Here is a 22,597-nt window from a genome sequence, read left to right on the forward strand (position 1 = left end):
CCTTTCTCTACCCTGAAAATGCATTTATTTCAAAAACAGCTGTTACCAGTAACTGGCAGAATGCAAATACAGCACAATATTGCTTCATCGAGTTCCAATCTATGAAATAACTGGTTAGCTCCTTTATTAAAACAATGCATTTCTTTTTGTTTATTTTTAAGAACCGGAATTTAGATTCCTGAGGAACCGGAATCGAATCCAACGACTCAAATCAAATGTCAAACCCGACGTAGGAGTGTGTGTGAATTGCCCGATTGATGTTTACATTTGTGTGCATGATCATGATCAAATCGAGCTTCATATTTTGTGTGTATTTGAAAAGACACAAAAAGCCCCGGATTATAATACTATTACCTTAATTAAAGATATTAAGAAAAAAAATCTTCTAAGTACCCCAAGAATATATTGAGTGCTTTTTATAGTAAAACCTGCTAAATTCTTCTCTCTACAGTCTATGCCTATGTAAAGCACATTTTACGTCTGTGTGTGTGTATATACAGTATATGTATGTATGTGTGTGTGTGTGTGTGTGTGTGCGCGCACATTGACATGCTGCCACATGAAAAGTCAAATGCGCTGGAGGAGCGTTTTGTTCGTTCTGACATGTCAAGAAAATAGCAACAGACAATTCTATCAAACAGAACAATGAAGCTCTGAGAAATCTGTTTGCCGAATGCAAAACGTTTCCAATCCTTTTCATGATTTATTTCATGAAAGTCTTCCTGGTATTTAATAGAAACCTTAGCTAATTGTAAAATATGTCATCAGCAGGATTATGCAAATACGTTGGAATGTTCGAACAAAGAACTCGTTTTGGGTCATATAAGATTTGCAATATCAACCTTTGTTGAGGTCTGCTCTACCCAAGGTCTTTATATTTCTATCACGTTTGACCAAAAGGAAATAGAGATTGTATTCAGTGGCACACATTTTCAACTATTATACCTGGCAGTTCTAAAGCAGGAGTGTTGGGGCCTCTGCTCATGTACAAATGTTCCCCTGTTATGAGTAAGCAAGAAAAACAAATAAATAGCTGTGAGGCAAATACAAAAACAGGCAAAACAAAATGTTCATCTGATGTATTCATGCTCTGCTGCTCATCCTAATAGAAGAAAAAACAACTCCACAGATTATTAATTGTGCATGAATATGTGGTTTCGTTGTTATATCCTTCACCATAGATTGTGCTGTATAATTGATGTTTTAAATTCTGTTTGTTTGTTTGTTCGTTTTTCTATGCGTCACTCTCATTACATACAACCACAGTGGCTATATTGTGAAATATAAACCACATACCACTCTCAATAAGCATGTGCAATACAGTAGTCACTTTTGCATACTAAAGTAGGCATCATTAACGCTAGCATCCCGGTAGCCACGGCAGCCCCCTTTTAGGTCACCGTGGACGAAACAGGATAGTTGGGTGGGCAAACATCACAGATTCCCATGGAGGCCCAACAAGATGTTTGAACTGTTAAAACATTTGTTGCGGCAGTCAGTCCCTAAAAGGCTCCAGGTTTCATTTATCCCAAGTGTGTTTTCTTTTTTACTGAGTGGCAAAAAAGCTTTTGGGCGGCTCATGCTTTTAGTTTCCACTGCTTGTTTGTACATCTGTATGTTTCATTCTTTGCAATAACTAACAATTGTCTGTTCATGGCTAGCAATCATCATATAATTGTCATTATATGCCTTTTCCTTCGATGTGGTTCTTCTGCCACATAAATTTCCCTTTAAGGGACAATAAAGAGTTTTTGACTCTGATTTCTGATTTGGATTCACGGTGTGGGTGAGGAACCGAGTCAGCCATAGTAAATCAGTGTGAATATAACTGACCCTGACAGTACTTAGTCGGGCGCAATCCTGGATAACAAAAAAAGATTTTGGTTAAGGTGTCGAAACACCTGAAACACACAGGCAATGTGGAGATGGAGTGAAGACAAGAACCAGTTACTTTCCATCCTGATTTTCCTCTGAAGGGAAAGGGAGCAAGTTCCCTCACCTAACTAGGAACCAGAGCGCAAGCACACCTGAACACAATGGTTCCGTTCTTCTGTTTCCTACTCACATTTATACAAATGATTTTGAGAGATATATCTTCACTTACAATTGGCATGAAAATAAATTCTCTAGATAGAAAATATGCTCTTATCAACTAAATATCTGTGACAACCTATTTTTGAGTGTTACACTTTCAGTCACAATGCAAAGCGCGTGCCGTTTAGAAGGGTTCTTCGCATACACAGAAATGTGCCCACATTCGCTGCCACCAGCTCTTCTAAAGCTAAGCCATGTGTTTAATTAACCTACAATGCCCACCGGGGCATACCTGCTCATAATGCTCAATGAATGTGTGTGTGAGAGAGAGGGCGTTTGCTTGCATTTCCCAGCATTGCAATTCACTGTGTTCACAGTTTTTTGTACAAGAGGTGGATTAGTGAATAAGTTGTTGACAGAATTGTCATTAATCATCTACTAAATGGCAGTATTTGCCCCCCTGCGCTGACACCGACTCCAGAAACCGCAAAAACGTGCTCCAAAACACCCCGGCGTGAGAAATGTGAGGGGCCTCGTTAGATTGTGATGAGCCAGAACAAAACATACTCTCATCAGTGGGAAACAGTGAGCCAAACTGAAATGTGGCTGTTAAGAGCCTTCGGGATTCAGCGGCCCATCACAAATACTGTGGTGGACAGTGAGAAAACAAGACAAGACTTGAATACAGTAAACAAAAAATGGCCAAAATCCCATGCCGCACGGCGTTTCGGGCTGCTGGGAACATCATGTAAATGCCCCGGAGCACACAATCAATACAAAAAAAATCTAATAAAATTGTAAATGAGAAGCTCGTCTCATTGCTGTTCTTGGATGAACAATGGATGTTAATAACAGAAATCAAATATGATATCTGCATACTCAGTTTCCTCATTTGATACATTGAATGAGACTGACAGCAACACTGCAGATTTGCAGCTCTCACGCAGCACAAAAGTGTCAACACTCAGGGCCAAAAACACAAATAACGAACTGCCGCCGCCGGTAGCCCCTTTAATTGCTGTTTATTGGCACCCGCGGTTTTTTCATTCTTATTGTGCCATTCGCAAAGGATATGGCGCTAATGACATACCGGCCCAAAGACGTCCACAGAGTTTGACAGCTGAGTACAGTTTGCACCTGTCTTTCCCCTGATTGCACCCGTGGCGAAGTATAAATGCGGGCTTGAAAACCGTGATGGTGGCAGAACAATGGCGGTTCGGGAGAGACTCTTTCACTCAATTCAAATCACAATTCAAAACGCACCTGCCTGCTCAACCTGACATTTTGTTCTGCCCCATTCTGTTTAAAAATATATATATATATATATATATATTTCTCTCATTCAGATTTTTATTGTCGTTTTATTGTTTGTTTTTTTGTATGGTGTTCTTCAGTGCCAAGAAAGACGATTTTAAATAAAATATAATTTTGTAATAATTGTCTTGTATATGCGTTCCCTCGCTCAAAAGAGGGTTCCGTCAATATGACTTTTTTTCTTTTATTTTTTCTTATTTCAATGCAACCTGCAGAGCAGACAAAAGTGTTGACAGAAACAAAGTATACAAACCTAAATTCAAATATAAAATGTATACAACTTCACAAACTTCTTAAAACACCGCACGTAGTACAAAATGTATACAAATACAAAAGACATAGTGTAAAACAACTTACATTATATTTAAACTTTGCAATACTGTACTGTAATTATATTTTCACAGCTTTTGGTTTCGCACAAACAGACAATGTAAGTAGCGGCAATATTACAGCAGCTTTTTCAAGGCATTATTTACATCACTCACACGTGTAGCTATTAGCGCTGGTAAACTACACGTTGTTTATCATTTGGCTCAAGTTGGGCAATTTCTCGTATGCACATGACCTAATTTAAATACGTGCAAATAGCACCAGATGCATTCTGCTTGAAAGTTGTCACACATTTCACCATCTGCGAGCGCTTTGTGAATGAGACCGCGTATGCTCTATTTTTCCCTTTCACACCATGCAAAAGCCACACAATCCCTTCGTGAATTCGGCCTTCAGTTTGTGACACAAGCTGTGCGACACAACTTGTGTATTGGATCTCGTAGATTGAAAGGACGTTTCTAAACTTTTTGCCGGTGTACAGCAAGTACAACGTTGTATCATAGTGTATATTTACATTGATGTTGCTCCATTGATCCAATGCAATTATTCCCTCCTTTGTCCAACTTTTATTGTGTCTGTTCCTTCAGCCATACCCGTAGACAGCAGTTACAAATAGTCATTTAACTTCTATTTGAATTGCATGTACTGTATGTTCATGCCCTCATTGTCTCAGCCTTTGGTCTGAGCCACTGTTATATAGTTGAGCGTGTGGAGCAGCAGGGTGGCGAAGATAATGTATTCCACATGCTGCACATTCTCCTTCAAGCTTAGAGCTTGGCTGAGTTGTTTTCGTGCGTGCGTGTGTGTGTGTGTTTCAAGAATTATTGATACAAAATATTATCCCCCCCGAATGCTGAACTGATATTAACTTTCCATTCACCTGCATGTAAGACAGCACCCCTGCATTTCTGTCTCACTTGGGCCATTTCTATTATTGCGTGTGGATGCACATGATCTAATTCCATGCAAATATTTGTTTATTTAACCGATTTATTTAACCACATCCAGTGCGGGCGCACTGGATTTGGAGAGTCCTCCAACGGTGGGTCATAGCTGCCTATCTAGAGGAGGAGACCGCTTATGATGCTTGTTTTTCGGTCGCTCAGCTCAGAGAGTTGCCCTGGAGGTGTACGAGGGTAAGTGATAAGGTGGCACCTAGCTCCATGCGGGAGGCCTCTGGTGGAGAGGCTGCTAACATTGCAGCATTTTCGGTTACCCAGCTCAGGCAGTCCTCGAACTCAAGTGAAAAATTGCCACGAGTACCGTGGAGATGACCCCGCCCCCACACCCCCGTCGCCCCTTTGTGAAGCAAAGCAAAATGCTTTGAATGAATAAAGGTTAAATAAAACCATAAAAACAAAAATAGGTGTTTATTTTAGCGTTCTTTTGCACAGTGCTTTTTCATAATTTGACTCATCTGACTTCAGTGTCTTTGACATTTAGCAAAAAAATGCTTGATACCTAAGAAGAGTGAAATATTTTTCAAACCAGGGATGTGCTGGGACCAAAATTCGGCCTGGGAATAGTCGATGGGGATGCGTGGCCTTCATGTGCTGAGGAGTTGTTGTCGACGGCCCGTCATGCGTTGAAACGTAGTTGGTGATGATGGGCGGTTGGGTGGCTCATGTCCAGGACATGCCCGAAAATACGTCATATTAATATATTCATTTTCTTGAAATTTTTGACGGCCACTATTTACAACCATTTATTTTTGTAATTCGAGATGTTTTTGTCGTCTTCATAGCGCAAGTCTTTATCGTGGATACAATAGTTGTCTGTTCCATTTTAAAATACATTAAATTTTACAGATAAAAATGTTCAGGCCACAGTATTGCCTTTCATTTAAGTTATTCCATCTTTTATAAACATTTCAGGAATTCCGGTAGACCAGGTAGACCTGTCAAACTCAGGTCCTGGAGGGCCGCTGTCCTGCATGTTTTCCAAGTCTCCCTGCTGCAACACACCTGATTGAAATGATCAGATCATCAGCAAACTCTGCGCAAGCCTGACATTGAACCTGTTCAATTGAATCAGGTGTGTTGCAACAGGGAGACTTGGAAAACATGCAGGACAGCGGCCCTCCAGGACCTGAGTTTGACACCTATGCGGTAGACAGTGTAAAGTTCAGTCAAAGTTGAATGCACTTCTTAATACAGCACAGTGACTATTTGTAGTTTAATAGTTTTATATACCTAAAAGAACGCAGGCTGTCAGCGAATAATGATTAAATAAGAGCAGCTGCTTGCTGGTGGGATAAGCTGCTCCTTACATATGATCCGACTCGGAGGCTCATTGCAACTGCTATCTCTGACTAGTCGATTAGCAAAATCTTAATTTTGGTTATTCACGTGACCTGTGTAAAATGTGCCAGGGAATGCAGAAAGTGAAACCCGAATTTAAAAAACAAAACAAAAAAAAACTGTGCATGTGCACAGGTTTGTGGGGAGGTTACAACCTCTGCCCTCCCAACTGAACCTTACTTTTTCTTACTTTTTTACTATTTTATTTACCTTATTTTCTGTCAAATTATTACTGTATATGTTTTATGTTCAATAAACAAACCAAACCAAACCTCTTGCCAACCCCTCGCCACCCCAAAACTGTCTAGAACTGCCAGTAAGAACAACAAACTGATCTTAATTATTACATTTATTATAATTATGCCTGTGTTATTGCTATGAATGTGCTGTCTTTTATGTGCCCGAGATTTTTTTTTCTTCCAAACTGATCCTGCCAGCATTGTATTGTCCTAATCTTTACTTTACGTTCAATGCGTCACACCTCTGCCTCTTCCTCATCTATATTTCCCTCTGAGGATCTTCTGCGTGTTGTGTATCTACGATCCCCTGCTACTACGGTTGCCTCTCATCCCTCATCCCACACACGGTGCGTGTCCTTTTACCGGGGGCAGTGTACTCTCAATGTACACACAGGCATGCAGTGTATATGTGCACATAGGCACTCGAGACAACTTTTCTCTTTATTCCACAAGCCACTTAGCAACTTTATATAGCAACTACCCAAGGAGAGGATTAACAGCAGGAAACATAAACAGAACGGCTTGCAGCAAGATGGAACACACCACCCTAAACATCCACAACAGCATACTCGTGAGCCTCGGCCAAGCACACTTTGCGTTCTTGTCATCCACCATTTGAGACTTTATACCAGTAAATGCTCTTGTACTTTGAGCTTTGCTGTGTACAGTGCACTGTTTTTATCAAACTGAGACCTGAGACTAAAACGCACACTCGATTTAAAAGAAATCCGCTGAGGCCTGTGCGCCTTTAGCGTTTTGTGTTATTTGATCCCATCTTTTGTCTGCTGTCTCGGGTCATGCACCTGTTGGAGATTTACACATAGCTGCAGTGCAACATACTAGATGAGGAGAGAAGCCTTATACTTATTTGCTCCCGTGCAAGATGTGCTGCATGCGCTTTCACTTGTTGTGTCCATACTTCATTATCATTCCAGAACTTATAGACTTTAATTATCTGCCTTGGCTCTGATTAGTGTTTGTAACAGGCTAATTAGACAAAGTCTTGTAAAATCACAACTACCATTAACAGAGAGACATGTTATGGAAAAGCACCAACAAGAAGTAAGGACTATGTCTTCCGCAGAGATTTGATAGTGGACTAAATGTTAAGAGCTAGAGCTATGATATCTATCTTGATTAATGGCCCTGCTTTACGCTATACTCTTTATTATTATTCATTATTCATCAAGTGGATTGTTCCATTTTACAAAGCAGGATCACGCTTAAATTGCAGAAACCACAGCTGTCGACATTTTGGAGATACCATCTGAACATTGATTAGTTTCTCAGCACCCGTGATACAGTGGCAATTTATCTGAAAGGAACTATCGTCAGGATCCAACCGAGAACTTTTCTCACGACAGAGCAACTTTAAAGCCTGGAGAGGCAGATAGATTAATTCTTTTCCCCTTGCTTCTTCCTCCTTCTGTTATTATCCTTCTAACAATCCTTTTAAGAGCTGTCACACACTTTGCAGCTTTAATGTTTCTGTTGTGGGCTCTATGGAGGGAAACATACTGTATTTCTCATCAAAGTGCATCTTAACTGGAAACCGATTTCACAAGAAGGAACGAGATTTGTTTTTCCGTCTCATCTCTCATATATACTGTGTGTATATATATATATATATATATATATATATATATATATACACACACACACACACACATACATATGTGTGTGTGTGTGTGTGTGTGTGTGTGTACACAAATAAAATGAGTTTGAGTTTAGGATACAGATTTGTGCCATTTTTCATGTCATGAATTGGCCCGAATTATCAATCTAAACACATGGGAATTTTGTCATAGTCATGATTTTTAATAAGTTATGACTTCAAATGTATGAAGTGAAAAGTGACGAGTGACACTTTTCATCAACAATGTCTGAGTTTAAAAATAGTTGAAAAGCTAAACTATTTCAAATGTTAAATAATCCATCCATCCATCCATCCATTTTCTAATCTGCTCATCCTCACGAGAGTCGCGGGCGTGCTGGAGTCCATCCCAGCTGTCGACGGGCAGTAGGCAAGGTAACCCCTGAACTGGTTACCAGTCAATCACAGTGCACACAAAATGTTATTAATATTATTATATATTTATTTCTATTCAAAGTCTTCCGTCGACAATATTAGTAGGCTAATTTAAGATTGCTGATCATTGTAACAGATTTAAAAAGCAACTGACATTTTGTCTAAAATGAACAAAAATACAGGAGATGTGGGGGGGGGGGGCTCTTTCTTTCCCGTCCATGCCTCATAACTGTGTGCCGATTTAAACACGACGATCATTAGAATAATAATAATAATAATAAGAAGGAGGATGCATTCACTGAAATGATTTCTACAATGATTCATGTTTCAACATAGCCATCCATAAGATTTACAATTAATGTGTTAACGAAGTCTATTAGCAGAAGAATGTCCTGTAAAACTTTTTGTTGTTGTAAAACAATTGATGTTTCTGATCAGATATTACATTGATTTCATGCAATGTGTGTTGGCAAGAGTATGTTATTGGGAAACCAAGTACAGCACACCTGTTTGGGCCATTCTTCAGGTAGTGAACAGACTCAATCAGCTGCTACTTTTGTCTTGGATTTAGAAGCACATAAATAGCCACCAGTCACACTCACTGTTTACATAATGTGATTTGAGACCCATCGTTACCTTCAGGCCTTTTGTAACTCACCTTCGTGTGTAAGTCTGAGATGGTGTGTGAGTTGGTGAGAGTGTGTTTGTCTGACAGGAAGGCAGTGACATGCTCATTTGCAAATGTGCAGTTTATCTTGGATCATGTGTCAGGGTGTGATGTCACAATTTGCCAATCCTTGTTCTTGTATTTATATCTGTGGGTGTTCTGTTCTGGGTTGAAATCTCTGATGGTTTTGTCGTCTGAGCACCTTGATCTGGCATTTCCTCATGCCACATTGACACAAGATTCGAACAGCGAAGTGGGCTTTGAGCGCCTGTGTACAGATCCTTTTTGAGAAGTGTGTCATAATGCATCAAAGCTTCTTGAAATATTTCGAGTGATGAATTAGATTTGTTCATGTAGTTTTATTGACAAACAGTCACTAAAAATGGAAAGTGAAGTTTATCATTATTTGCAAGTAGTTTACCTGTTTGAGTTTGTTTATTTTTATGCCACTTTTCTGCATTTATTGACATATCAACTTGGATGGATTTTTGTCGCAAGAGGCATTTCTGTAATGGTGTTATCATATAATTTGCTTTTGGTGGGAATTGTTATAAAATGAAAAGAATGCTTGAAAGAAAGTTTGCTAGATATTGTCACGGTTGTGTAAAGCCCGTTGGATCCAGGACAAATCCTGAATGGTTATGGAAGTTTACCTCCTCTCAACTATTAACATTCTGGATGTTGTGACGAAAATATTTCACACTTGGCATATTCCTGATTGTGTAAAAACTGAAGAACAAATTTGCCCAATCCACGCTTAACCAGAACACACCTGTGGTAAGATCAATGTATGAATAAACATTGTTTTTGAAATCATAGCATTTTATGTAGATAGCAATTATACCTGCTAATCGTTCCTGTCTATGCTTCAACGTGACTGCTGCTGTTTATTTTTGCTGTCATACCTGGCACACTAGTTGGTAATTGGATTCAGGGAATCTTCTTAGTCACTCTAGTGGAGAAGTGAGCTGGGAAACAAATGCCTGCAGCCTTGACTGAGCCCCGGCGGAAAGATAAAGGTACCTTTATAGAGATTTGCTTGAGGAGACTGTGGCTGAGGCGTTGTTCCGTTGAACCCCGGGAGACTTAATGGAGAATGGAAGTACAGGTTTTGCGAGAAAACATGCCCCCACACTGTTGTAGGTTGACAGTAAGTAATTGCTCACAAACTGAAATAATACAGGTTCAAAATGTGGGTGTCAAGACTCATCCTTGACATCATACTTTCAATAATACAAAGTATATCAATATCATCACTTGACCTGTATGCTAAACAGCCTGTTGGTGAGTGGCTTGCACATTTGCATCACAGTTCAGAGGGTCAGGGTTTGAGCCTCAGCTCTGACCATGCTGTATGGACTTTGTATGTTCCCTGTGCTGGTGTGGCTTTTCTCCCACGTTCCAGAAAATATGCACGTTGAGTTGAAAGAAGACTTCCAATCGTCCCAAAATATTTTCCCTGCGATTTGTCCATGGTGTACCTGGCTTTTAGCCCAAAGTAAACATCCCTTTGCCCCAGCGTATGCGACACCCTAATAAGGCAATGCATTGTTGAAAATTGGTGGATGGATGGATGTTCTGCATACTTCAATCTACTTTGCTTCCATTCATCCAACTTGCTCAACAGCACTGCACAACTTGATCACATGCTGTCTTGAAGACTGCAATTCCCATCCTTTTCATTTACCCCAAAAGTCCATCCACTAACGTGGGCATGCTGGGGCCTATCCCGGCTGCATGCTGGGGCCTATCCCGGTACACCCTGAACTGGTGGTCAGCCAATCGCAGGGCACACTCAGACGAATAACCATTCACGCTCACAATCACACCCAAGGACAATTTAGAGCATTCAATCAACCTACCAAAGAGGACACAATATGTAAAATTGACTTTTTAATTGATTGTATACAAATAGTTTGGAAGGCCCCATTCATCATCTGTACAATATACAACTGAACAAATATCGACCCGACACTAAGTTTCTCCGCCAATGATTTGGCAGATTGCCTGGGCGAACATCGAGCAATGGTCAGAGTCTGGTCAGTGAATCAGCTCAAACTTTGGTATGATTATGTAAATTCAGTTTGAAAGTGATCATTCCTCTTCATGATAGTAAATGTTGAGAGCTCATTGAAATTTAAAGAGTCCACATTGAAGCATTTTATATTGTCTTCTCATTTTAGAATAGTAAAGTCAATCTCTCGACTCAAATCCTATAGCTCAGGCCCTTTTACCTGCTAGAGAAGAGATTGAAGGTTGCAACCCACACCCTTCCCCTAAACAAACTAACAAACAAACAAACCCAACAACTGAAAGAAGCAGTGGTGAAAGTCTAGAAATGCATCACAAAATAAAAAAAAAAGCCTCACCTGTATTCTCTGTATCGTTTCTCGTCATTCGCATTATATGTTAGCTGGAACCTATCCCAGCTAACAAAAGGATGGATACAACCTAGACCAGGGATGGGCAATTAATTTTGCAAAGGGCCCACATGATAAATTAGAACACTTGTCAAGGGCTAAACCAAGACGCTAATCTAAACTTTGTATTATTTATCATGTGCCGTATTTAGGAAAAAGTGTATTTTCTTGAGTCAATAAATTGTTACGTGGGTTATAATTGGGAAACACAAATTTTAAACAAAATCATAAGCGGTCATTAAAATGACATCTTTACACTTTAAAAAATGATAACATTAATTTTATGCAGTAACCACCAACTCATATTTGCCATTCCTAGTAGTCAAGGCTTCTAAATACAGTACATAGATAAGTAGGAAGTGGTAATATTATTTACAGTGATGTATAATGACACAGTGATGACTTATAATACAGCCAATACGTGCAGTATTTGCAACTGTAGCTTTGTATACAGTGGGCCAAATCTTCTTAGCCCTCTTTCCTTGACCGCGCATGAAACAAGAACATTTCTGTACTTACATTGGGACCACTGTAATTTCTGCCAGTCCCTTCTTTTGGAACAAATACTTGCTGGAGGTGTCAGAAAGGTTGCTAAATATGACAAAGAGGTAGCCAAGTTCGCAACACTACTGACACAAGTTCTAGCTCTTGCTTGCTACATTGCCTGTGCTGGCATCTGCACATGTGCACTGAAAATAAAATCACAACTTTCTAAATAAAAACTCTGGTGCTTTTCATGTTTTACCCTTGACTTTGACTTCGTGGTCACTGTGAGGGTCAGTCAGAGGCTGTGGGCAGGCCAGATGCGGCCCCCGGGCTGCACTTTGCCCAAGTCTGCCCTTGACTGATCCGCAGCCAATCACATTTGTCTTATTCACTTAAGTCGATTTAAGTATGTATGTTCCAATAGTTTTGCTCACCTAATTTGTGGCGTTCCTTCCAATTAATGCTTGAAGTTGTCTACCTGATCCAGATGTACTGCATATACTTGGAATAAAGGCTGAAATGTTGTCTCTTATCTTGTTTGTCTTTTGATGACAAACCAGATGCTTTCTGGGTACAAATGAAGAAACTGACCTTGGTGTTCCAATACTTTTGGCAATGACTGTATGTCATGATCAGACGTGCACCCTGACTGACTGGATGCATGTCTGTGCGCCAGATTCAGTTGGCTGCTTGTCTACCCTCTACACACACACACACACACACACACACACACACACACACACACACACACACACACTTACATGACAGCTGTCACTTTCAATAGCCACAGTGCCATCAACTATCTACCCTTTCCTCCAGGCCCTGACTGGTACTTGAACAAGGTGAAGCTGACGATCACTGATGTCAACGACAACGTCCCTGAGTGGAACATGAAGCCTTACCCATACCAGGCTGGAATGTCCCCTGATGCCACGGCGGGGACCTTTGTCTACCAGCTCCGGGCCCTTGATGGGGATGAGGGGAGAAGCGGGGAGGTGGAATATTTTTTGGCTGATGGTAAGATTTTTGCTTTTCACATTCACACATTTAAACTAACATGGAAAAAGTAGGCTGAGTTGTGTGCATGACGCACAATGGAATCATGGGAATAAATCCATGTAGTCAGGCCGTGGTACAGCCACTCAGACAGCCAGCCACAGGCATTCACACATTCATTCATGCATCCTTGCGCTTTTAGGTTTTTTTTTGTTTTTTTTTTTTGTCCGCATCACAACATCTTTCTTGCTCTCAGTATCTCTTTCCTAGGCATGTACATTGACAGCCAGAGGCCTTCACGCTTTTGGCCGTTCATTTTTCCTGCGCTCCTGCATATCTACCTACTTTGCTCTGTTCTAACACACAGACAATCATGAAAAGGCACACAAATAAGTATGCGGATGTGTTTGAGGGGCTAGAGGTTTGTTGGCATGTCAGAGACGGGGGATGTGCTAATCTTCCCAATGAGATTTTGCAAAACACCACAGACTTCTCTCTGACTCACATTAGTCCATTGCAATTCTCCCTGATGCAAGCTAAAGGGTAATTGCCAAGAAACAGCCAGAGTCCATGCTTGCCCAATATTACTGGGCCACTCAGAACTTGCTTCATAGTTCTGAGCAAGTGTGACATTATTATTTTATTTGAATTGACGTAAACCTCATGTTAACCTCATAAGAATCAGCATTTCCAAATTTGAGAGCATTGTCCTCAGTCGGAAAAAGGCAGGGCGCCCTCTACAGGTTGGAAGTCAGATCCTTCCCCAACTAAAACAGATCGAGTCTCTTTTGGTCATGTCCAGGCCGGTGTAGTGTCCGCAGTTATGCAAACTCTGAAATCGGTCTGAAGTGGTGTTGAAGGAGTCGAGACGAAAGGCGACACTTTCAATTTACCAGTCTGTCTTTGTTGCCATCTTCACGCATGTGGTGTGGACTGTGACCAAAAGAACAAGATCATGGATACATCATCAGTGTCCAGGCTCTCGCTTAAAGATAGAGTGAGAAGCTTAGTCATCCGGGAGGAGCTCAGAGTTGAGCCGCTGCCCCTCAACAGGAAATGAAGCCAGATGAGGTGGCCGAGGCATCTGGTGAGGATGCCTACTGGATGCCTTACTGATGAGGTGTTACGGCACATCCCACTGGGAGGATGCCGCAGGGAAACCCCAGGGCATGCTAGAGAGACAGTGGGCCCTGTTTTCATGCTCAGTGCAAATCTAGTGCAAATTTGTGCACATGGGTGGAATTTTCTTTCTTTTGCTCCAATCCTAGACTCGCACAGGTGGAAGAGGGCATTGGTAACGTGTAAGATCTTCCCTTGCGAACATTCTCGTCGGCTATGCATGTGACATGGGCATGCAGAGACCACTTTGCACCCCTGATCGTGTGAAGACACCTGCCACCCACGCAACCTCCCAAAGTTATGCTGCGCGGTTTGGAGGGGTGTTACTAAAATATCTTGCTGAGATAATGAGAATAATTCATTCTACTAATTGATTTGTACAATGATTCAAAGGGATTGACCCATAATGTTCTCAGATTTATGAATGAAATACATTGACATCCACCGCACACCTCCTCGGAGCTCAGAATCTGTCAGCCTGTGCCTCGATCAAATCCAACAAAATGTTGCACGACCAGGCTGTGCCAAATCCTAGCCCTGCTTTTATCTACTCTAAAATCTAGTAAACCTTTGGTCAGCAAATTGTCAGATACGGTGGGGGTATGCAATAGAATCCGCGAGAACACCTCTGGAGGTGTAGCGCGATCTACCAAATAAACAAACACGCAAAATTACATTTGCCCCTGCAGGAAAATGTAAATGCTCCTGTATTTACGCCGAGCATTGTCCACTTTCTGTCACCATAATGTCAGGTTTGCCAGGGGCGCATCAGCCCTTCCCGCCGGAATGCCCATTGAGGCACAACGCAGTCTGCCAAATTCCAAAACGCGGTCAACAAGACTTGCGAAAATGAAAATGAAGATGGACCCGTTTTTAAGCCAAGCTCTAGGGCGCCTGTCTACGGATAAAGGGCCCTGTGTCTCCCAATGTGACCGATCACAGACGTGAAAGAAGATGGGCTGAAGAAGGTTGGATTCTGCGCTTCAATGCAAAACCATTAAAAGGATTAGAAAGAATTTTTCTCGGCACGTCTGCCCTTTATCAGTGGTGTAAAATTTGGTTGTTACCTAACCTTGGCTGAGAAAGTAAGGAAGTAATATCTTCATTTTATGATTGATACGATTATTTAATAAGCCAGAGGATGATCCCTTAGTTTGCCCTAAATCTGAATCATTTATCTTCTAAAATTCTATGCTTCATAATATTTGCGAGGTTTTCACCTCACTTGTAACTGTGACTGTGCGCAAAGCAAGCCAGAATGGAAAGCTGTTGTTCGATGCACATTTTTGTCAATTTGCACTCTCTTTTAGAGTAATGGGGCAGGTGTCTCCCTTCTATTGTGCACGAAAACTGTCCATTTAGCAATTTGCAATGATTAATCCCCACCTTTGTTACAGTTAGAACAACTATGCTGTTATTGTTTTTCCCGAATATGCAATAGATAATTGCAACCGATTACCATTGTCAAGCTTTCACACCGAAAAACGGTTTATTGCCAGCTTTCTTGTTGGGCTTTGGTTGCCACAACTGTGTTTATTTTTACCTGTGCGCTGGAGGAATACCTTCATTTTTGTTATTGTTTTGGGGCTTCAGCGACCCTTCAGATGTGTGCTGATTTTGGCTAACTACACTAACGATGAGAACCCCCCCCCCCCCCCCCCCCAATGATTATGTCAGACATAAATACAGCACAAACGAATCAATCAGTAAATAAAGTCCTGGACTCACTGACCTCCATGCACACACACACACACACACACACACAAACGCGCACACACACGCACGCACATGCACCTTTCCAGCAGCTCCTATATTTTGTTGTTCTACTTCTTCCTTTCATAACTTTGCTGCTGTGAATTGGGAATTTCTCCATTGCGAGACTAATAAAGTTTTTCTTATCTTATCTTCTTATCTTATTTTTGAAAATATAGCAAGCGAAAAATATGGATTAAAAATGATCTGTGTAGATTTAAAGAATCTCATTGAAATCAATTAAAACCATGTCCTTTTAGGGATGTTTGGATTATTTAGTCATTTGATTGCACGGAAGGGATTAGATCAGTGGTGTCCAAACTACAGCCCTGGGGCCATTTGTGGCCCGCCATCCATTTTTCAGCGGCCTGTGACCTGACAAAAAAATATATGTACAGTAACACTAAAAATGCCATTTGACATGGCCCACAAGGTTAGTTCATAAAGGTGAAGATCGGCAGAGTGAGAAGGGAATGTGTACTGTAGAATTTGTTGCTATATTCGAATATATAAATAAATGATTATCTTCAAGAACCCTGTAGTGAACAAAGATAAGTCAATTTTAGAGGCCACATTTGGTTCTTCCACTTAGTGCTGTCTGGCTGCTTTATGGAGACATCACGTTAATGATCCCCAAGTAACTGAAAAATGGCAACTTAACTACAGATGGTTCTATTTTTTGTTCTGAATGTGGAGATGGGATTCGTCTGCTGTAAAGTGCAGAGCTGGATCCGTCCTGTGAGAGAGAAGGCTGTTGACCACCCCTAAAAATCATAAACATAAATTTTCCTTTAACAGAAAGCTAATGAAATTAACTAGATAATACAAACACGATATAATTGCGTTCTTGACTGTCTTTAGCGTGTTTCAAAAAGTTTTTCAAAAAGTCAAAAAGAATTTTCAAGTGGCCCTTTCATCCTTCCATGTTTCTGTATGGGGCTCTAAAATGAAAAAGCTTGGACACTCCTGGCTTAGATTTTTCAAACGATAAATCACGGCTCCTTCGATGGAATTTTCACGAATGAGAAGTGAAATACGTGGATGCAGCTGTCATAATTATAAACATTATAATTATAAATTAAAATATTTTTTCCTTTACAATCTTTGACATTGGTTTTCTTTCATACCATTCATGTTTGGACTGCTTTTTGTTGGTTTATTGACGAAAATAAAAGTAATTTGTTTTATATTCTCAGCCTTTCTGTGTGATTACTAGATATTGTTTTTTTCTTCTTTTTTAAATAGTAAATAAAAATGTGTATTGACTTACATAATAATATACTACAATGTAAGGGATATATATATATATATATATATATATGTATATACTGTATATATGTGTGTGCGTGTGCGTGTGTGTGTGTATGCATACACACAGTATAATTCCCCACAACTCAACTTATTATATTGTGCAGCTGTTGAAATGATGTGTGTGTATTTCTTTATAGGTGGCGATGGCTGCTTTGCTGTGGACAAGAAGACGGGCCAAGTGGTGACCACAAACCAAATGCTTCAGAGGGACCGAGAGTACTTATTAAGTGTAGTGGCAATTGACGGCTTGGGCGGACGCAGTGCGCCCGCTATGCTGTCTGTGGTTGCAGGAGCCCGACCGCCGCAGTTTACCAATACGAGCTACTCCATCTCCATACCAGAGAACACGCCTGAAGGACAGCCGTGAGTAGCGCATGTGTAAACAGGAATGAATCATGGTTGATGCACGCAAATAACATCATTATCTTGCCAACATAACACACTGAACTGGATTACTTCATCACATTCATATTTCTCAACCCTTATTGGAAGCGGCAAGTTTCTGTCCAACTAATTTTAATGCTGTGAGAGGTGTTTGAGGGAGCCTGGAAAGGGGTCAGAGTTGACACTTGTGAATTTTAAACCTGATCTAGTTTATATTTCTGATCACAAAGTTTGTGGTCATCATAAATGGTAAAAAGAATAGCACAATTTATCTTCAAAACACTGTAGTGAATCAAGATAATTCCATTTTAGGGGCAAACATTGTTTCTTCCACCTTGTGCTGTCTGGCTGATTTAGGAAGACATCACATTAATGATCCCCAAGTAACTGAAAAATGGTCAACTGACTACAGTTTGTTCTATTTTTGGTTCTGAATGTGAAAATGGCATTCGGCTGCTGTTAAGTGCACAGATGGATCTATTCTGTGGGAGAGAAGGCTGTTGTCACCCCAAAAACTAAAAATCATCAACTGCTTTCCTTAACACCTTTCGCAGAAGGCTGATGAAATTAACTAGAGAATACAAACAATATATATAAAATTGCTTTCTCGACTGTCTTTAGCGTGTTTCAAAAAGCGTTTTAAAATGGCTTTCATCCTTCGATTGTCGCCCTCAAATGAAAAAGTTTGGACACCCCTGACGTACAATATGTGCTATGTGGTTTTTTTCATCTTAAGTACCCGGTAAGGTCAACGGTAAGGAAAGGAGGCTCATAAATGCTGATGCTTTCCTCATCATTGGTGGGGGTCACTAATATTTTTAAAAATCGGAAAAGATATTAAAACACGCTAAGCATGCATCCCGCTAGTCAAGCCAATGTCATTATATCGATGCAGCATCTTTTAGTCCAATCTGTGTTTGTCCACATTTTATCTGCATGCAAGAACTGATACTACTGTACTGACAACAGCACTGAGTTTTAGCCTTCGATATCATCAATTTCCAAAAGAGTAAATATTGATGTGTTGCAACTCAGACATGAGGGACTTGGGTGACAGCATGTACCTGCTCGTCGTGCTGATTCATTCTCCCTGCAACACACTCACACTTAAGCTGACACATCAGTGCATGCCATTTGGAGACTACAAACAGTAATATCTGCATAATCAAATTAAATTATGACAAAGTATCTACAAGCACCAACTGACTGGATTCTTAACACTTGGCCAGTTCGCCTTGTGATGGATTCATTATTGATTTTACATAAGAACATGTTTGGATTTTAATGTGCAATTTCCCTTCTTAGCAAATGTTCAGGCCTTTTTGTCCTTTTCTCTTTTTATGTGTTTCTTTTACAGCTTCCTAGCTGTGCTTGCCATTTCCTTCCAAAAGCAGCCAATTAGCTACAGCCTGCTGATCAATCCCAGCAGCCTTTTCAGTATTCAGCAGGAGTCGGGGGAGATCAGTTTGACCCGGACGCTGGATTATGAGAGTGACCAGCGACGCTACCTTCTGATGGTGCGAGCCAATGAGGATCAGGGAAGCCTGAGCACAGCCACAGAGGTTAGTTTCATCAGAATAATGTGATCCAAGCTGCTAAACATGAGTCACGAAAAATGAAGGCACTATGGTAAAATGATCCCAATGCTGATGGACCCTGATTACACAGTAATTACAACATGTCACGGAAGGTTGTTTTTTTTTCTTCCTTGACTGAATTTCACTCAAATGAAAATGCTGCTTTAATACTTTGTTCCTGCAAACGTGGCAGACCAACTGGATTTCTCCCAAATGCTTGGTGTCTCAAATTGGCTGACAAGGCTGCCATGATTCGAACTCAGCATTAACCCGCTGACACCGCAAAGGGGAATCAACTTTTATTTCTCCTTGCATGGACGAGTGACGTTGAAATACTATCAAATCTCCCAGAGGGTTTTCTTTTTTTTTTTCTTTCTCCATTCTTTGTTTCATTCTTTTGTGTGCGGGTGACAGTAATTCTGTTGTTGAAAGTATCATCCAAAGATGAACCCTATGAAATATAGAACACACTTGGCAAGAGAACCAGAATCTAAAAATGTAATTCACAAACAGAAGATTTCTAGATAAAGTATTCATGAATTCAGTCTGATTTCATGTAAATTATTAATCCAAAGAGTTTGTATCCCAATTATTATGACAGGCAATTACTCCACTCCACGAATTGAGAAGGAAATCTTCCTCTGCTCAGCAGCATGTTGTGGAATAGAAGACAGAGCCTCGGAAAACCTTTCCCAGCTATTTTAGGACTATTACTCAGCTGTCACTTCACACTTTACACGCAACGGTGACACAGAGCTTGTAGGCTTGGATGGCAGTGGAGGGTCTTTTGTCTAAAACACACAGTGAAGCTCGCACATGATCATGAACATTTCTATTTTGGACTTGAGAGGAATTATGGAATGGAAGATAAAGGATGGGATGAACTGGTGACTTGAAAAGGCAAAATGCAATTTGGATTTAATTTTGGGGTCAGACTTCTGTTCAGAAAAAAAAAGTATTATGGTGCTGTCCTGGATTTAAAGAAGAGCAGCTAAATTTTGTATTTCTACTCAGGTTTCGTTTCTCCTCTCCTCTCCTTTTCTGTGATGCTAATCAGGTTCAAGTACTGATAACAGATGAGAACGACTGTGTCCCAGAGTTCCTCCAGTCCATCTACAGCGTGGATGGAGTTCCAGAAACGGTAACCACAGCAACATCTCTGCTGCAGGGTAAGCACTTGACCCGATGTTTTAAGTCTAACTCCTCCACCATCACAGTGTAGTGAAAACCATTAAACAAACAAACAAACAAATAACAGATCGACCAAAACAAGAGCCCTAGGGAGAAATTGAAGTCTATTTTTTTCGAAGAAAACCTTAGGTTTGACTTACAATGCTTCTTCAGATTTATAAATTGTAAAGTGAGGTCTTTTTCATTATTATCTTGAGGTCTTTCATGACCTGACAAAAAAAAAAGAATCATGCATTTTAGGGGATTTCTTAGATGTGAGTATACACAGTATGCATGTCAGTTTATCTATCCTTATGATTATCAAGTGTGGGGTTGAGACTGTTTGTATGGCCATTGGTTTTGTCCAATATCAGAGATAAATGATGATGTTAAATGAGGCTTGAATCAAATTCAGAGTTGGCTGTTTGAACAAAATTACAAGCGGGATTACTCTCAGTATGTTGACTTTTTGTCAATTATATTAAACAGCAGGGATATGCAATATGATAATATTTAGCACACACACACACACAAATGAAAACATTCAACGAGAACACCTCTGCATTTTAGATTTAAATATTTTGGACAGTAAGTTATTAAGTATTTAGTCAAATGTCCAAGTGATGGTGGACTGCCTGTCCGCTGTGAGCCATCATAGGTGATTCCTATGCTCTTAAGAGTTGTGTGCTTTGGAACCCATTCTGTGTGGACACATTTCAAGAATTTAATCTAAAAAGAATGGAACATACACCCTGCAGTGGTGTACACTGCAAAGCGAGCAGTGACAGGAAATGGCAACAGTTTCAAACCAATGCACTGGCACAAAAACAGTGCAAAAGGAGCCCTGGATAATGAACAAAACTACTGGTAGATGTTTAGGTCGAGTGCTTGAAAGACCGATAGAATGTTAGGAAAGGTCTTTTTTTCTTAACATATACATCGCAGTTAAACATTGCATTACTAAAAGAAAAGATAACTCTTAACATAAGTCTAATAATTTCGATGGTGGGGGGGGCGGCACATGATGAGCTTTCACAGAAGGGAAAGTAACAGTGCTTAAAGATGTAGTAAATTGCAAAATGTGGCAGGTTCCACAGCTAATTGCAAGTCAAGGTTTTGACACATGGAAGAGACATTCCATCATCCTACATGTAGGAATGGAACAATGAGGCTTACACTTTAAATTTACCTGCTGAGTTTGATGAAGATATAAAGAATCTAATTGTATTTTATTTTATTTTGTGCCCCTGTTGCCAGTGATGGCCACTGACTGTGACTCTGGGTTAAACGCTGAGCTAACCTATTACACCCTGAGCCCGGACTTCAGCATTTCACCGCATGGAACCATATTCCCTGCGGTTCGGTTGGACTACGAGAGGCCGAACCATCTTTATGAATTTGTTGTGATGGCAGTGGATGGCGGTGACGGGCCCCACTCCGGCACTGCCACCGTCCGTGTGAGGATGGTTAACGTCAACGATGAAGCCCCAGAATTCTCCCAGCTTGTGTGAGTCATTTTACCGCGTACTGTATGCCATTCCTCAATAATATTCAGGAGAACGTCCAAAATTTGCCTTGTAAGCCATCCATTTTCTCGACTGCTTGTCGCGGGTGAACTGGGACCTATCCCAGCTGACGTTGGGCGAGAGAAGGGGTACACCCTTGACTGGTCACCAGCATATGGCAGGGTGCATATTGATGAACAATTACTGACTGATAAAAGCACTTTATGTCTTTTCAAGTTCAGTGTGCACGTGTATATCGTCATGTTCTGTCTTAGTAGTATTTCAGCTCCAGCTGGAGAGAAGGGCATTTCCCCATCAGGCCTTGCTGTGTATTTAAGGACTGCCTAGCTGTGTAATAATGGTTGGATTATTCTATCAGGCTCAGACCGAAATGAATGTGTTTGGATTCCAAAAATGCAGGCTCCAAGTGCGAGAACAATAATATCTATTAAAGAAAATTGCATCGAAAAAGTATAAACTGAAGTCGCTGGTCACAAGGAGCTAAGTAAAACAATGCATGAAACAAAAAAACACTTTACAAGGGCAAGGTTCAACCCCCATCAATCCAGCTGAAGCTGAAACACAATCAAGACAGAACATGACATATATGCACACCTCTAAATATTACTTTCATCAGAGATAATTAAAGTTTTTTTTCTTGATCCTTTTCACACATTAACTAGAAGATGCTCCACAAACAAGGTGATGTTCAAAAACATTGTGCTGCAGCATCATCTTTCAGTGGGGCATTTTAAATGTCAGGTAAACTCTGGTCTTGGACAGAAAGGTAGTTGCGTCAGAGATACAGGTTGTTGTATCACACAGCGAACGTACCTGCCTGCCTAAGGGAACAAATAAACTTGTTTCAGGTCGCAAAACCTGTCAGCTTTAGGGTAATATTGTACACCTATCAAGTTCTACCCAGTAAGCAATACGCAATCTAAATTTCAACAATATGCAAGAT

At 40.5% G+C, this 22,597-nt stretch overlaps 1 protein-coding gene across 1 annotated transcript in view; it reads left to right on the forward strand.

Moving 5' to 3' along the window:
- Positions 1 to 22,597, forward strand: part of LOC147205930 (neural-cadherin-like) — a 122,754-nt gene that overhangs the window by 32,229 nt on the left and 67,928 nt on the right. Inside the window, exons 2-6 of the mRNA XM_086109134.1 lie at positions 12,639 to 12,836; positions 17,135 to 17,360; positions 18,739 to 18,943; positions 20,016 to 20,127; positions 21,386 to 21,635. Of these exons, the coding sequence (XP_085965260.1) occupies positions 12,639 to 12,836; positions 17,135 to 17,360; positions 18,739 to 18,943; positions 20,016 to 20,127; positions 21,386 to 21,635 (991 nt within the window). The remainder of the gene's footprint in view (positions 1 to 12,638; positions 12,837 to 17,134; positions 17,361 to 18,738; positions 18,944 to 20,015; positions 20,128 to 21,385; positions 21,636 to 22,597) is intronic.

The sequence above is a fragment of the Hippocampus guttulatus genome, chromosome 4 (assembly GCF_054856545.1).
Source record: "Hippocampus guttulatus isolate MCC_2025c chromosome 4, RoL_Hgut_1.0, whole genome shotgun sequence".
NCBI lineage: Eukaryota > Metazoa > Chordata > Actinopteri > Syngnathiformes > Syngnathidae > Hippocampus > Hippocampus guttulatus.